The sequence below is a fragment of the Galendromus occidentalis genome, unplaced genomic scaffold, assembly GCF_000255335.2.
Source record: "Galendromus occidentalis unplaced genomic scaffold, Mocc_1.1 scf7180000076440, whole genome shotgun sequence".
Classification (NCBI taxonomy): Eukaryota; Metazoa; Arthropoda; class Arachnida; order Mesostigmata; family Phytoseiidae; genus Galendromus; species Galendromus occidentalis.
In genome coordinates, this window is record NW_003804429.1 from 334347 (window position 1) to 351719 (window position 17373).

A 17373-nucleotide genomic window follows, 5' to 3' on the forward strand; every position below is an offset into this window, starting at 1 on the left:
TCATTCATTCATCCGGTCATTCGTCAGAACGTGTTTTACTCGCTTCAACTTTTTACTCGATAGATTGTTCTCCGGCGATGAGACGTGGCTGTGAGAATCCTTTGTTTGCTCCCGGAGGTGTGAATGCCGAAGCGGCCAGGAATGTGTTGATGCTTTTTTGAAGCATACATTTTTTTGTCAGTCGAATTCCGAGACCGACTGACGTCGGAGCCTATCCTCGCAGCGTTGGCAGAGCTTCTGACGAACGCTCACGTGATTCGGGTAACCAGGAGATTCGCGAAGCTTTCCGCGGTACATGGTCGAACCCCTTTAGAACGTGGCACGTCGATCGAGACTCCGGAAGGATGCGAAACTGCCTTGCGTGAATAAGTGAATTCATCTGCAATCTATCGCGAGAGCTATCTAAGAGGCACGGTCGATTGGTCGAGGATTCGAGCACAGTCAACGCTCCATTTTCGGAGGGCCGACCTTTTACGACGCGGAGAAATCGCGGTCGTCCAACATTGGCAGTGCTCTGATTAGCGAAGCTCCACAACGATTCGCCTAAAAATGAACGAACCCGAACCATCCGGTCGATGGGCGTCCGGATCTAAATCAATTACCGCAGTCTGTTTCGAATCTACTGAACGTACAGAGCCTGAAATCCATAGCATTTGATGTGTCTTCGGAGAGGATGGATATGAAACCGTCGTCCCGCGTCACGCACGTCAAAAACGTTGACTCGAAAGTTTGCGAACGCGAGGTCATCACAAAGTAATAGGATGCGGAATGGCGGCACCAGCATCGAACACGGACATCCGACGGAAGATATGGGAGCCACCGAAGTCGATTTCTGAGTAGAATCGTCATGGACGTCGCGTAAATCCGCAGATCCGTAGTGGCATTGATGAATTATGCCACGAGAAACAGCTCAGGCTGAGTAAATCTGCATCGCGAGTGTTGTATCAGCGGTCAACATGACGGGGAAGCTGACTCAAGCAGAATTTCGGAGGAATTCTCTAGCACCATCCTCCAGGAGATACTGAAATACGAAACAGTCTGGAAGCCAGAGTCGAATCTCCGAGATATAGCTTTGCTCCGAGTCCAGAAGGCAGTCGGGTTTCCGGACAGCTACCTCGAGGATGATCAGAGAAATCCAGCGAAGGCGATGTCTCTCGGCGGACGCTTGCGCTGTCGTCCGTCCAACTGCCTCGTTGCACCAAATTCATTCCGGCGCCCTGAGCACCGGGACATTGAGTCTTGCTTCAATTTCTCACTTTGTTCGCCTGGAAGAGCAGACGAAAGGCACCACCATTGACGCAGCTGTTGTGGATGTTGTGATTTGTGGTGCACTCGTCGAGAGATGCAGGGAGATATTTTTCCGCGAGTACTTCCGGAGCCTTCGGCATGTCCGTCAGCCTCTGGGCGGATCTTCTCAACGTGAATTTTCTGTCCTTTTTACGCATTCCTAGCCGTGAGAGCCGAATGCTTTTTCAGCTAGCTGCGGAAGTGTGGATGTAGGCTCTCTCACGAGATCTCACCCCGTTATCTTATCCACGATTTATGGCGTCTGTGCGGGCCATGCTCCGTACCTGAATGAGTCGATTGCGCTGCTGATAGCCTAGCGCGGTGGACTCCGTGTTGGGAACGATCGCGTGGAAAATCATTCTACACCTACCGGCGAGCAACACCGTAAGCACCGGCCGGGCGACGGCGATATGCCCCGCTCAGGAGCGAGCTGACGAGAATTGAAGATGTAATCGATTCTGGTCGTCGATGGGTCGAGGGTATTCAGTTTTCACTCTTCAGGGAACGAATCGTACAGGAGGGAAAAGTGTGCACCGAAGGACGATGGAGTACCTACTCCGTGAAGCATACTCTGACAATGAAACAGCCTATCTCGTATTTGTGTTCCTTGACAGAGAGGAATCCTATTACCGGAAGAGAGGAAGCTTGGATTCGACATAAGCTCCTTAGTCGCTGTCCGGAGCGGCCTAATGAGCCTTCCCTCGTATTTTCGGCAGTAGCCATTACGACGATAGGGCTCACGCGCATAGACATCCGAAAGTCACTCAAGGATCAATGTACTGGAAACGATATCCACAGGAGTATCATTTCGAGGAATTTCGGTTTAATCTCTCGACTGCTGACGCGCCTGATACGTCGCTTTCGCAAGACGCGAGCTGGAGGACACAGCTCATTCAAAGTCCGGAGCCTGGCCTCTGTCGAGCGGTTCCGATTCGCGACCTCCAACCTGCAGAGTTCTCAAGTGTCATCGATCCCTGCTGATTGCGCCCCTTGCATGCCCCTCAGGCATCCCGATCCCGATCGATTTTCTTGTGGAGCGGAAATGCAGTCTTCCAAAGCAATACCGCTGCGGCTTTCAATTTTCGGTGAAATTTAGCGAGAAATGAGATCAACACTTGTCGAGAGACCCTGCTCTGTGAGGCGGAACCTTGGAGATGCATGATTGCCGTCGTCGGCTCAAAGAGAAATTTATGCAAATACGATGCATCCATCACTTCGAACAACCTGTATTTTATTCATTCGACCATTTATGCATAGACGCCCGGGAAGGCGCGAAGGGATCTCTCAAATTCTCTAATTAGTGAATTCGGTCCTACGACAGTCGCGTGCTGCGCGTCGAAGGCGTTCCGTGAAGCTTCCCCTGAAACAATCAGCCAGCCGGACGGCTGACAGCGGGGAGCACGCGCTCGAAGCTCCGAATGAGAGAATCGACCGCTGGAATGGAATTCGTTCGGGCATTTACAGCTCGATCCTGTCTCTCGATTCAAGTTCATAATATCATGTCGTCTCGGGGGTTCTGATTCATGAAGCTATATGAATGAGTCTGTAATTTAATTTCTCCGGTGCATATCGCTCAAGACGTGAGCCGCACTGCGAATCACTCGCTGGCGTTGCGTACTCGTTGGGAAACGCTAGACTAGGTCTACGCTGCGGGTTGGAAGCCGCTGGATACGGCTCGAATGAGTTTCGGACGGAGAGGGGAGAGAAGAGGAGGTAATCTTTCCGTCTGGACGAGACGTCATTGTGATGAGACAAAACTAACAAGCTATAATCAGGCTCCGCAGCCAGTCGGTCCATCTATTCCTAAGATTGGCAGAAGTATCCCGCGTGGAGCTTGTTTACTTCATACCGCTTGTCAGCGCTACACCGGTCCCATGCGACAATTAGCGGGATCGGCAGGACCGCTTGGTCGCTCATCTATCTATTTATTCCGCCTGCGTAGGCGGCTGTCGATACAGACTCGCTCAAAAGTTTGAAAGGGGTGTAGGCCCCATTCTGCTTATACTTCGCCCAACAGATCGGCGGAAGCTATCATGAATAATAAGTTCTACTCAGGAGCTTCCATCTTTCCGTTCAATGACGTGGCATCATATATGCTCCCTAAGAGCCAGAAACTCAGTTTCGGAATCATTCTGATTCCGCTCCACTTTCGATTCGTCTCGGAACTAGGCATTGAAACTCCGACCCTCCGCCAAGGAGTAGGAGCTAATAAGGATCGTATTTCCGATACGGATTGAGACGGACCACATGGGGAGAAGCAAGAAACGCAATGAGCAATGTTCAGAAGTCGAAGCATTCCGACAAACACAATAGATCTCCCGCGTTCGCTATGCGTTGAATGGAGTCCTTCTCCACTCCACTTGACTCTGGCTTAGCGGAATTTCCCCACCCGGCTCTGTATAATTTGTGATCGTAATATTTCACGAGTGCTTATTTTACATTGACTGTCCGGTCGATTTGTCTGTGGACTCGAGAAATGCGACTATCTTGAATGCACGGAATCCTTCTTAACGGAGATTTATGCTCCGGCGCTCACGCACACATGTCTGAGCCACACGAACGCACTCGGAAACCGCGGCCTCTCCTCATTCGCTGCGGCTACCGACCACTCCAAATTGGGTAGGCATCGTCCAGTGCGAGGCGGTCGATCCGAAAATGCGGAAACGCAAGGAAATGCGAAATCTGCCAACCATCAAGGGAGTTCCGATTCTCATCGGATCGACCGATCAATGAATTGCCATTCCACTCGAATTAGAGTAGAAAATTTGGGTCGGTAAATTGCATATCGGGCTAGCCGCGGATGATCTGGCGTTGACTGGGAGTATAATATCGGGGTGAACTCCGGTGACTGTTGTAAAAAGAGTTGGGCACACTCAGACGCACTCGGACATCATGAAGTTCGCAGGGCTTTCGCCAACATCTGGATTGAAGCCTACCCTGGTGACTGCCGAAATCCGTTTCTCATTCCCTTCCAGCCGGTTCCTCTATTCGAACGATTTCCTCTCAGAAATTGTCTCCGTGAATGAATTCGCTCCATATAGATCTTCTGAGGCTTGGTTGCATGGGATGTGCATTGGCTCCCAGCGACTATCGGTGGGAAAGTTTCCTCTCTCCAGGAATCGATCATTGTTGAGTTTTTTTCCAATGAGTTCTCCTCTCCTGAGTCCTTCGAGTCTCATACCGGAACGTCTGCCGACCATGGAGCGAGTCTCCATTTGATCACGCCACGTACTCCCATGAAATTCTGTACGCTCTGTCTCCTTACAGTAATTAGTAGGTACGTAGAAATTCGACATTCGACTGATGGAACGAGCGACGAATGAATGAGAGCTCCCGACTGAATTGATAGCGCTGGCAAGAACGGATGAACGAACGATGCAACCCGTAACTCACCGTTGACGCGTCCCGGTGGTCTGAGCTGACGTCAGCTCCTGACGGCGACGGCGAGATAGCGTTTGCAGTGAAGAGGCGCCGGAAGCCTACTTTCTCGAAGGAATGCGCCTAGTCCCCTGATTCCGGAATCGATACGCTTGCGCTCCGAGGCTAGTGTGGTTCGATAATTCATCTGGTTGACGGCATGCATACATGAATGTCGTCTGAACGATTGATCTGGACTTTTTGATCCGTCAGTCGCTGAGCGGAATCAGAATCGGGTCGTGCGGATTTCGTCCGCGATCGCCATCCAGATTCGCTCCACACAGGGTCTGCCCGCAATTTTCCGGGAATCTCAAGCCGGAAGCGGGGAAGAACTTTCACTCCGTGCGATGTGAGCCGTCGCTCGTAGTGGACGAGCTGATTCATGTCCCCGTGACGCCAGTTCTCGAAAGTTCGTTCTCATGTTCTTGACATAAGGAGCGACAAGAAGTGCCGACTGATCCGTCGTCGTGTGTAAGTCTCATTGCTGTATCTCGTCGACTGTGGTCACTGGGATCCAGCGATGTTCTTTGCCAGCAAGGCCACACCAACGATGAGCGTCATGAGCCCACAAGTCTGCTCGGCCTCTGCTCTAGGGCCCGTGGTGGGGCTTCTCTGTAGCAGACCAGACTGCCGCGGGATTGAAATACATAGCGGCATTCGCATCGAGAGAACGGCTTTTCGGGCCGACGACTCTCTCTTTCGTCATCTTTTCTTGTTTACCCCCCGAAAAAGCGTCGAAGTCGAGGAAAATACATGAAAAAAGGTTTCGCGCAAATAATCGCACCGTGGTGGTGGGCAGGAAACGCTGGAACTTTACCGTTCGCTAACCATAGCGAGCGGATACAACGACGACTGGAACGTCAAACAATCGTCGGCACAAAAATCGTTTTTCCGTGAAGTCCAATTTTCAAGTCCGAGCCTTTGAATCACGATGTCGGTTCCGAACATATCGGTGCGACTTCGTTCGACTCACGAATGTGGCCAAAAGAAAAACTTCATTAGCAGCCATATTCGGAATCGAAGGTTTTCGGAAAGTGTATTTCCTCTGAATTGCGCAGCGCAATACTGGAAGTCGGAGCAGTCCGCTTCGGTTCCGCTCTCTGTCTCGTCTGTTTTTCCTTAAAAACACGGGCACCTTACACGCCATGCAACCGCGAATCTGTTCCCCGGACTCATTGTCAGCCGAATTCAGGGTGTCTCCTGTCTGATTGAAATTGATGGAAATTCATCTCCCGCCTGAGCGCAATCGCTCTCGTCTCGCAATCATTGTTCGTTCTCACCGAACTGCCGTAGTATGAGCCCTTCACCAAGCGTCCGACGGATGAAGGTTCTGTTGTCTCGTTCATCTCTCTGGTCAAGAAGTTGTAGGTGTTCCTGCTTATGAACACCCTCGATGACCCATGACGCCACGGAATAATTTACGCTCGGGGTTCCGTGGAAAATTCGGCGTTCCTCCCAGTGCACGGAGCGGGACGGGGAAACCCATGGGCTCTCCAACGAAAATCGCCCGAGGTTCCGCATCGCCCCATATAGAACTCACAATCCGATCATGCTACCTCAGTTTCCCGCCGAGCTGCCGACTTCACTGGAGGCTATCGGTGCGACAGCCGTCGCAGCTGAACTTGTTTCACCCGTCTCTCGATTCTGAGGGGATAATTATTAAAGAAAAGCCCACTGCAGAACGAAGCAAGCGAATCGCCGGTGATCGAGCTCACCTAGCGGGGCGCAGGCGAGCGGCGATCTCGTCGACGGAGAAGTCGATCCGGAGACTCTTCTGTCGGATGGTCAAGACGTAGAAGCGCTTGCTTGTTGGTGGCTCTGCTCATTGTGATGGAGATGTCCGGGCCCTCGAGTGGGCCATGTCTTTCGCATCTAATCATTCATTCGTTTTTCTGATCTTGACATCTGTCTGCTTCAGTCCGCTGGGGCGGCTGCCCGGTGATCGGGAATCACCGATTTTCTATCAACTTATGTCATACAAGGAGCGAGCTTCTCCATAGCAACCACGTCCAGTCCCGAGTGGGATTACCCTGCGACACCTCGTTATTATTACACGCCTCACTTTATTCACTGGCTCGAAACCAATCGAAGCGTTCATTCCGCTGACGGCTCACAAGATTCGGAGATGAGAGAATATTTATCTACTGACAAGTGGAGCGAGTTGCTCACCGGCTGTCGGAGAATTTCCATCCCGACTGCGGGACTGTGCGAGCGGAGTAACAGAACCAGGCGCAATGTGGGCCTCGATATGGGCGAGGAGGTGTTCCGTATTTTTTAATGCCTCTCGAATGGCGCCATATTCCCATGACCCTCAGGCGGTACCTTTCCGAGGAAGCCAGGCAGCGTCGAACTCGTATCTGGGATCCGCCCGCTCCAAACGAAGCCCGGCGGTGGGAGCATCGGACGTTCTTCGGAGCTCTGCAATGCGTGGAGCCCACAATACTCTCTCGGAAGAACTCAGCGACAGACTGCCCATAAGCTTTTCGCAATATTCAAATGTCTTCCTCTTATCGCTCAGAAACATTTCTCCTCAGCACACCGGAAGGCTTAGTACCGACGTAGTGTGCTCAAGTTTCGCTCACACCATTTCGCCCGATAACGTGTCGACGCTTTTCAAACGTACCGCCCTACACCGACCTTTAGGCGCTTTTGAATTTGCTGCGGGGCGGGCCGTGCATTTCATCGTGAAGCTCCTCACTTTGTCGACGGCCTCCTGAAGCATTGACTGTCATCGATCGGGACTCTCTCCAGATTGAATTCTCACAGACGAATTACCCTAACAGTCGATTGCAGTAATTGATGCTCTCCCTAGAATGTAGACGAATTAGCTGAACGATGTCGCTCAACTTAACCCTCCGAACACCGCGCGCGCCGGCGAATCCATTCTCCGTCTGCGAGCCGAAACTTCTTTCGAAGCCATCCCAAAAAAAAGTCTCCTGGTTCCAGCTCCGCGGCTCGTTGACTTCTCCCGGCGGGGACGCTATCTCCTCGAGTTATAATGATTATGTAAACTTGATTAGTCTCTGAATGTTCATCGTAATGAACGTCGTGTTCTGATGGATACCCCTGCTGATGGTGCAATTGATGCCGGCTTTATCAATCACATCGGAGCAGAGAGCACATTATGAGTTTATGAGATGGCGACCACAAATGGTCTCTATTACCTAATCGGTCATTTTCAAGAAGATATCGATTTTATGAACGAAGGAATGACGAACGAAGGAATACACATAGGTATCTGAATGCTGAATGAAATGGAAAACTATCGATACCGATCATCGAGCTTGAAGGATTAATGAGTGACATTTCAACTTACAGGAGTTGCAACGAGAAATCGATACTCAACGAGACCTCCACTTGACCATAAGCGATCGAAGTCAAAGCCTCATCCATGGGGTCCATGCCCCATCCGAAGAAGCTCTGCACATCAAAGCGAGAGTCGATGAAATGAACGCGCGATGGGATAACCTCCGACTGAGGATTGTTTCTCTGCGGTAAGACACATGCTCCCCCTTGATCGTGATGTAATCGATTCAATAACCTATGCGCCTGATTCGAGAATCATTTCGATACACAAGCTCATGAGCTCCGAAAAATATACAAGATACACGCTGGATCGTTCGAGTGTGGCGGAACCCGAATGCAGAGAGCGATATTCAATGCGGGGTGATCGGAACCAATTTCCTCTTGGCCTTCCCAGGACGCGTTTGGAAAGCGGGGCCGACCATTGGCAGCAACTTATGCTCTCGCTAAGAGAACTTGTCGAGTGGGTGGTCAAGAAAGAAACGGAGCTCGGTGCCCAGCCTCAGATCGGTAAGTGACATGTAGACGTGAATAATTCATCGGTTCCACGCCGACAGATCGTATCCAAGCCCTACTACGAGGCTCGTATAGATTTTGGGCATCGCTTGATGACTATCGAGATCGAGATACCACTTCCATTCCAATAAATGGGAACCGTCGGAGCTGGAGCTTAACTCATTCCGTTTCCAGGCGGCGATGTGGCGACCATCATGCGTCAACAAGACGACCACCGAAATTTCCGAGTGCAGTTGGACGATAAGCGACCGATCGTCGAGAGCGCTTTGTTGGCAGGGAGGAATTTCTTGCAAAGGGAAGGAAATTCAGAGATGACACCGCCAGAACGTAGGTCCAACGTTTCTTCGAGGAGTTCTCTGCTCACCCGATTCCTCGTAGCGAGATTGAGGGGAAATATTCATTTGAGAGAGGCGGCCAATAGATGGATCAGGAATTGTAGGCCGGGATCTTTCGAGAATTGAAGTCTTGGGGGGACGTCCCTGTCTCCAGGCGAATTTCCCCAGGTTCCAGGAGTTTGTTTGAGGAACCACGGCCTATCCCACATTTCAGAGTTCGAGCGACGAGCCAGCAACGGAGGAGCTCGTGTAGGCGGTCCCACCGGTCCTAATGGTCTGGCCCCCGGAGGGAACGCGGATGAAGACAAGCGAGAACTCGTGAGGTCTATCCGGAGAGATGTGACAAAGCTGACCGAAAAGTGGGACATCCTCGTCGCCCACACCGACCAGAGGCACAAGCGCCTCGACGACGTGCTCAATGTGAGTTCTATATTCTGATAGACGGAAACTCCATGGGAGTTCGTCGCATGAGCCGAGTTTCAGAGTTGATGAGAGCTACTCCCTGAGCCGGATCTGCGAAGTCTGGAACGAGTGATCACATCACGAGGCTCTTCACTTTGTTCCCCTCCGAGAGCTTCGTCGAGGATGAGTCGCTCGCGTGTCCGATGCTTTCAATAGTTTTCCGCTCGAATAGATTTAGTCCATACCCACGGAGCGTTTGCAGACTGTCTGTTTCTGATTCTGACGACTTGACATCGATCCGATTCCTCCCACCAACAATTTTCATTAGTGCCGAGTTCGGCGCCGAACCGGGCGCACCGAACGGCTGGCTTCCGCTAGCTCGTTCGCTTACCATCGGTCATCTCACCCAGTCAGAACCATTGAATGTTTAGTCTTGGTTGCGGATCCAAGAAGGCGGACGGTTGAAAGCTGGAACGAGGACGTCCCAATCACTCGAGTCTGCTCAAGCAGCCACGTTCGAGTAGGCAGCAAGTGGAATGCTTGGCGTGACTTCCTGAGTCTCGCGGATGGATGCTCGGGGTGCATCCGTCCGCAATTCGCCCGATCGAGGTGCCCAAGAGCAAGCTGTTCACGAGTTTCGGGTTCAGTGGCGGTTATCACCAGCGTATTGAATGCAGCGATCGATGACACGCCTTCCCTTGTGCTCTGGAACAAAGGCATCTGAATGGCGAATCTTCGTGGATGAACCACGATACGATGAGCTTTTTGAAGCCACTCAACATTTCGGGCCAATACCGATGGAGATGAACAGCGTGGGTGGGCGACGAGAATCGCTGATGCAAACCACGTTTAGGATCGAAATATGAAACATGTCAGAACGCTCCTTTTTACGCTTCCCCGGTCTTAAGGGAGGAATACTTTGGGTCATGGGAACTCCCTGCGGGAAGACGCGCGCGAAACACTGCGGAGAGCCCAGCCCGAGTAGTTTGCTCGAGAGTTTATTTCCTTCCAGAAAGGAAGGAAGATAAAGATTGTATACCCATCAAGTGTCGAGAGGCTGTCTCCAATGTGATGAGCACGCCTGACGGAGTAGATTGTCGTCTGATTTCCGGCATAATGAATCATTGACACCCTTTTTTCGGAAAGGAGACGGACTGCGCTATCCCTTCGATTTCGACCAGAAACCTTTCTCACGCTAGATCTCGAGGAAGACACAGAGCAGCGGATAGACCTCCGCAAAACGATTCTTGGTTTCATTCCTCCCTTTCGGTTGACGCTCGTATCGCTCAACATCCGCGGAAGTCGGCAAGAGACAACTCCGAGCATCCACAGAGCGCTGTTGCTTAATCGTACGAAAGCATCATCCCCTTGTCTGGCTCTTCGGCCACGAATGCCAACGAGGAGGGGCATTCGTGCTCCGATCGGACACATCCATTTGCGCCTGACTGTGGTTTGGTATCGTTCTCCAGCGACCTTTCCTCTACGAATCCTCTCTCCTAGATCCTCTCCGGAACGCGGTAGCAGAAACAACGGGTAGCAATAATCGGACCGCTGTAGAGCCCGAAGAAGGATAATGTGCTATATGTTTGAGTCGTCATTCTCGTAGAAGTTTCGAAGTGCTGTGGATAATCCATCTCCCTACAAAAGTTTGGGTTTTAGCTCGAGAGAATGTTTCCAACGATTTTGTGAGTTGATTGACGTTCATCCTCCCTCGAAGATCGTGCGCGGATCTACCACACTCAGACGTGGAGTCTTCCCGTTGTGGAATGAGTTCAGCTGGTCGCATTCTCAAAGAATGGAATTCTGACAGTCCCAGGACGCTTGTTGAGGAGGCCCGCGGTCCGCGTGGAAGTTCCCTGAATGTTCTCAAGGCTTCGGTCGGATTGATCCCTCGACGCCTCCACCTATCTGCCGATCATTTAATTGGAAGATGCGTCGAACCGAGAGTCTATCGACCTAGCGATCGGTCCCTCATTACGCCGTTTCACCCCGATCGAGCCTTGGTGGGGTCCGATTGACAAACGCTGGCGGGTGGTTGTGTTCACAAGTCACGAGAGATTGTCATGGATTGGCGGTGTCAAAATGAACACGTGACTCGATGCTTATCAGCCGGGGTCGGGACCACATTTTCCGCTCATTGTTACCAACTCTGAGCGGCTTTTCTATCCGTCTCCCGTGGTTCGTTCAGTGGAATTCCGCGAGCTTGTGGCGCGCTTCTCCTCCCAGACAAGTCTGTCGACCTGATCCGACGTACGCTGAGCAAGTTTCTCTGTGTCTCTTCCCCGGATGTCTGACGGTCAACACTTTGTGAAGCGGAAAACGTCGGTTATGCGAGTCGTGAATCCTAGCGGTCGTCTAGACCGCTGACCAACGTTTCTGCTACCGGCCGTCGTAATGCGATGCAGTCCATGCATAGAGGTCCATGAGAGCGAGATGTTTCATGGACGGCTCACGGAGGAAGAGGAGAAATTTGAAGAACAAGAGAGGTACCGTCGGTCGCGCGAGAGGTCACTCAAATGGTTCTCCGTCAATATATCTGTAATTCGCTCCGTCGGAAACGTTACCATGAAGGTCCTGCCGAAACTAGCTGATCACATGCGCGCAGCTGCCGATGCCCAGCTTCACCATCCGATTCGAACTCGATCGGCTCCCATTCGATTTTTTTTCTGATCGACGGTGAGTGCTCAAAACGCTCGAATAGCCCGTCAAGGCTTGGGATTATCTCTCGAATCGAGAGTCTGGTTAGAAACCGCTCGTGCTTCCCGAGAGTCACTGAGCTTGATCGAGTGCGGGGGAAAACACGGGCTGGGAATTCACTATGATAGCACTTTTAGTCCGCGCGGGATGTTTGTGGACTGAAATTTATTTTGCTTCTCGGAGAGGCCCACGATTGATGTGCCTGTTGGGCTTCATGAGCAGGCGTGACAACGGCGAAGGACAACCAATCGTGAACGATCTCATTCTTTTCTGCTGTCAAGTTATGGGCTCATTATCTCGATCTTCGCTTCCGGTCGACATGCGATGATGCAATTTTAATGCTCGCGATCCGCGGCTGCCTAGGCCAATTTCACTGAGATTGGTAGCTTCTCGCCCCTTTGAGCAACCGTCCTAACGAGCATCACCTTGAGAAATTCTTGTGGAGGAGCCGAAAATCGACTTGGAAATTCGGGAGGTCTTGATGCGCGTTGGTTGGGAAGGTGTGATCCAACGATCGAGCAAGCGCCACGGAACAGGCACGTTCCAATCCGCGATTGCGTGGTCTATCCTGATGAGTTAGCCTCAATCGGAAGGGGCCTCCTCTCACAGCCGAGATATCGCGGATCCGAGGCGACTCTGCATCTCATGCAGTCATAAGACTCGTCATCGAGATAGATAGAATGAGCTGTGAACCGCAATAGCTAATTGGGGTCATTCACGGATTGATTCTCCGGGCAGATGTCTTGGCCGTCAACGGCGAGAATGACCACCCTTTACGATGTCCATCGCGGATTATACGCTCGGTCATATCTGGAACTGTTTTCGGAACGGCGCTCCAGTCGAGCAATGCTTCGAGTTTATCGCACGACCCGACGGGCAACTCACGAGAAGGGTTGAAAGTCCGGATGGCCTGTGTCCGTGCGATTGATGGAACCTCCGGAAATTCAGTCCGACTCCATTGCTGCGTGTTGATTCTCCATGACGGATCCGCTCAAGAAAGACGTGGCGTATGGACCCGAGTCCAGATTTCCTCCGGAGTGTTCATTGGTGTCTAGCGCAGCTCCATGCGGTTTCCCTTGACCATGACAAACGATGATACACGATCGAAACACATCGCTATCGAGGCATTCGAGCGGGACCGTTCGTCTGGAGCCGCGTGGTTGGAGCTCGCGCGCTTCCAGTGGTTTCGCTGGAGAGTCGAGATCATGCTTTCGTACGCCTTATTTCCGCTCCTCACCGAAAACCAGAACTTTGGAGTGGAGACTTCGATTGAGAGATTCGTGATTCGTCGGGAGCGTGCTCCTCCAGTCTGGGAACGGCAAGTCACGGCTCAAGTACGCTCTCAGCTCGGAGAATTCCACGCTGAACAGTCTTCTCCAGTTTTTCCCTAAGCTAACCGCTTGGTTGTTTTCGGAACGCTCTACGAGAATTGCCATTTCGGCGCTGGAAACTCACGCGGCCGAACCACAAACAAGCAATTGCAGAGAGAGATGGACTTTGTGTAGCATCTGCCTCTGAGTCCCTTACTCAAAAAGCGTGTTGTTAGCATTACCCAAGTTTGTGTTTACTCAACACGGGACCTGGGTTTTTATACGACCGGCCGCCGGCGCCGCCTTTCGACCATGCGGAGATCCGAGCACCTTCCAAAAGGAGAGGGATTTAATTTCGTGTCGATCGTCGGGAAGTCTTCCAAAACCCATGAATAGACTACCTTATCGGAAACTGAATCCTAGGTTGCGACTCGGTTGAGCGGCTCTGGACCACCTAGCGGTGGTGTTTGAACGACATGATAGCTTGTCCGGAATTCAAAGAATAATAATCAAGATGATTCACGAGAGGAGTCTCGCGAGATTCACCTCCTTCCGTTCGCCTGAGGTGAACGCTAAATTTTCTCGAGACGAAGTCACTCACCTGACAGCAAAAGTAAGTGTATCCGACTTCGCTCTCGAGGCTTCTTGCCAAAATGTCAGAGGCAGGAGATTCTCAAGAGCTCGATGAGATCATCTATACTCCCGCCCCTCTGATGAGTGAATGGAACTCTCTTCGCCCGCCGGAATAATCCGACCCAATCGTTGCGAGCATTGAATCGTTGTGAAGATTAAGACTTATCGATACTTCGACCTGAAGAAGACTTGAGCTTGCGGCTGTCCGATGAGGGCCTAACTGTTCTATGAGCTCGATCCCGAAATTAATAATAGTCCGCTTTCTTCTTCCAGAAAATGCAAGCCTTACAACGGGCTCTTGATGAGTTGGGAGGCCGGTTACAAACAGCCGAAAGTGCCAAGCAAAACTGGCCGAGCGTCCAGGATTTCACCATGGACCAGCTCGCGCAGCAAATCGACGACCTCAAGGTGAGCACAGCGCTGTCGAAGACGTTGATTTCAGTTGCGGAGCTCTGAGTGACTGCTCACGAGCTAGCTCCGAAATCGTAGGAAGCATCGTGAGGAGCTTTGATCTCATTTCTCACTCGGGACTTGCAGGACTTCCGTGATCGAGTCGCACCAATGCAGGTGGCCGTAGACGGTGTAAACGAGGCTGCGGCAGCAATAACCGCCTGCGGAGTGGTCCTCTCTCAACATAATCTTTCAAGGTTCGTATTGTTCCCTCGGCCCACCGTTGCTCTCTGAAACGAGAATCCTGAGAATCAGCCAAGTCTGACTTTTCCCCGAGCAGGTTGGAGGACCTGAACAGCCGCTGGAGGATACTGCAGCTCGCGCTTGAAGAGAGACGAAAGCAGTTGGAACATGCTCTCCACGACCAGGGCGCAAGTCAACAAGGTTTCCTCAATGGTAAGTTCAGGCGGTACCTGAGTTAGGGTTCTCCAGTCGACGACATGATCGGCGATATCCATAATATTATAATCAAGCGGAATCCCTCATCTGGACCGGTGTGATTTTCGATCGGGATCAAGTGTGAACACGCTAGAGATTAAAAGCTCACTTTCGCTGAAGTCCGCGGCCTCGTGCGAAAATCGTGCGGACACCTCGTGTGTTTGCGACACGAGCGTCGTTCAGGTAGCTACCTACCTACCGTGTATGACTGCACGCATCCTTGCGAAGTTGCATAAGTTGTCACAACATATTTGTCACTGTGTACCAGGATGGAAAAAGCGACCGTCCAGCTGTCCGTGCCGTTTTAGGGAGATTTTTCATTACCGGTCGTGCGTCTATTTTTTGTTTCTTCCTCTCTGAGCTCTATGCGAAGTTGGCGCGAGAAGATGTCCGTTGTCTACGAGATATGGGACAGTTGCGTTAGTTGTAAGGTGGAGCGTTCATCTGGGTTTCCTGTCATCGTTGATCGAATTTTCCTCATGTTTGATTACGTGTCCTCTTGCCTCCTCGAGCAGAGCGTTCCATTCTTATAACCTCTTTACCTGCAGCGTCGGTCGATCCCCCCTGGGAGCGAGCAGTTTCCGGCAATAAGGTGCCTTATTACATCAAGTGAGTACAATTCATTATCAGATTCATGTCGGCCTCCGCTTAGCCCAGGATGGTGCATTTTGATGATACGGTGTCAGGACAATCTGCGCCCGAGGGGCAGAATGGACGGAGTTAACCCCGTCGCAATATCTACAAGTATATCCTTCTTTCAATTCGCAGCCACCGGGCCGGTACGACACATTGGGACCATCCGAAGATGCTCGATTTGATGGACGCTCTCACGTCATACAACACTGTCCGCTTCGCAGCTTATCGAACAGCGATGAAAATCCGTCATCTCCAAAGATCACTATCGCGTGAGTTCATCGAGTGCTAGCCTCCTTACGCGTGAATACCGGAGTTCGTCTTGTGCTATGATTTTCGGGCGAGAACGTATACGGAACGAAATCGGAATTTCTTTCCAGTGGACTACGTGTCCATGAACGTAGCGATCTCAGCATTCGAACAACACGGTCTGCGTGCCCAAAACGACAAAGTCATCGGGGTAAACGAAATGGTACAATGTTTGGCGGCAGTATTTGAAGGGGTAACGCGTGAAAGTGGAGAACAATTCCGAATCCCATTGTGTGTCGACATGTGTCTCAATTTCCTACTCAATCTTTACGATACGTGAGTAGAGGTTCCTAATCACATCCACTAATAGACTGATCGAACTTGGTGCAGATTCATATCAATCATCGATCACTAGAAAACTGCGAAGAGAATCGCGAATAAAATGAATAATTATGATTATATCGATCGAGCACCCACGCGTGGGCTAAAATCAGCGACTGAGATGAGCTTTCTGTTTGCAGAGCCACTCGTACCGGGCACATACGTGTGCTTTCATTCAAAGTGGGCATAATCCTGCTATGCAGGGCCAACCTAGAGGATAAGTTTAAGTGTGAGTTTCTCAACTTATGCGACAAATTCTCGAACCCTGCCATAACTCTGTTCTCATCCTACGGATATCACGTCGGATCGATCCCGGCCCTTACCTTGAGTCAGGGTAGATCCCTCCGGTTCCCCTGGGTGCTCAGCGCGCCCCGATCTGTATCAAGTTCCGGATATGTAATGATTCGCTTCTACCCCCGGCAGACCTCTTCCGTTTGATTGCGGACGTGAACGGCTATGCGGATGAGAGGAAGTTGGGACTGTTGCTGCACGACTGCGTCCAGATCCCGCGCCTACTTGGCGAGGTCGCCGCGTTCGGAGGTTCAAACATTGAGCCTTCGGTGCGTTCTTGCTTCGAGCGTGCAGGACCAGGTCGCCGAGAACTCAACGTCCAGTCGTTCCTCTATTGGTTCCTCCAAGAACCCCAGTCATTGGTGTGGCTTCCCGTAATGCACCGACTGGCCGCGGCGGAGGCCGCCAGACATCAAGCCAAATGCTACATCTGCAAGCAGTATCCCATCGTAGGCTTCAGATACCGATGCCTTAAATGCTTCAATACAGATTTGTGCCAGAATTGTTTCTTCTCTGGACGGAGAGAGAAGGGACACAAGCTCAGCCATCCCATGCAAGAGTATTGCATGACTGTGAGTATCGCCTCCGCTCCCCTCGCATTCCGAAATGCTTTTGTGGTGCCGAATGATTTCAAGAGAGTAATTTGATAGCGATAAGAAAAACTCATAGGAATCGCGAAACTATCTATTTTCGTCGTATATTTGTGCTCATCCGTTCTCAAGCTCGAAGTCGGATGTCGCGACCCTAGAATTAAGAACCTTCGATTGCTTACAGACAACATCCGGTGAGGATGTTCGCGACTTTACAAAGATTATGAAGAACAAGTTCAAATCGAAGCGCTACTTCAAAAAGCACCCGCGTTTGGGCTACCTTCCGGTCCAGACGGTGCTCGAGGGAGATGACCTGGAAAGCCCTGTACCGCGTTCACCGCCGACGTTGCATCCTTCCGACCTACAGACGAGAATGGAGCACTACGCAAATAAGCTGGCGCAAGTTCAGCTCAGACCCAGAACCAACTCCACTCCTGAATC

At 51.4% G+C, this 17373-nt stretch overlaps 1 protein-coding gene across 1 annotated transcript in view; it reads left to right on the plus strand.

Annotated features, from left to right (window-relative positions):
• Dys (Dystrophin) overlaps positions 1–17373 on the plus strand; it is a 75804-nt gene that overhangs the window by 56336 nt on the left and 2095 nt on the right. The window contains 13 exon segments of the mRNA XM_029113238.1: positions 8023–8198; positions 8405–8517; positions 8698–8850; positions 9073–9278; positions 14174–14308; positions 14438–14547; positions 14631–14746; positions 15337–15397; positions 15557–15693; positions 15802–16006; positions 16192–16280; positions 16475–16914; positions 17117–17373. Coding sequence (XP_028969071.1) covers positions 8023–8198; positions 8405–8517; positions 8698–8850; positions 9073–9278; positions 14174–14308; positions 14438–14547; positions 14631–14746; positions 15337–15397; positions 15557–15693; positions 15802–16006; positions 16192–16280; positions 16475–16914; positions 17117–17373 — 2198 coding nt within the window.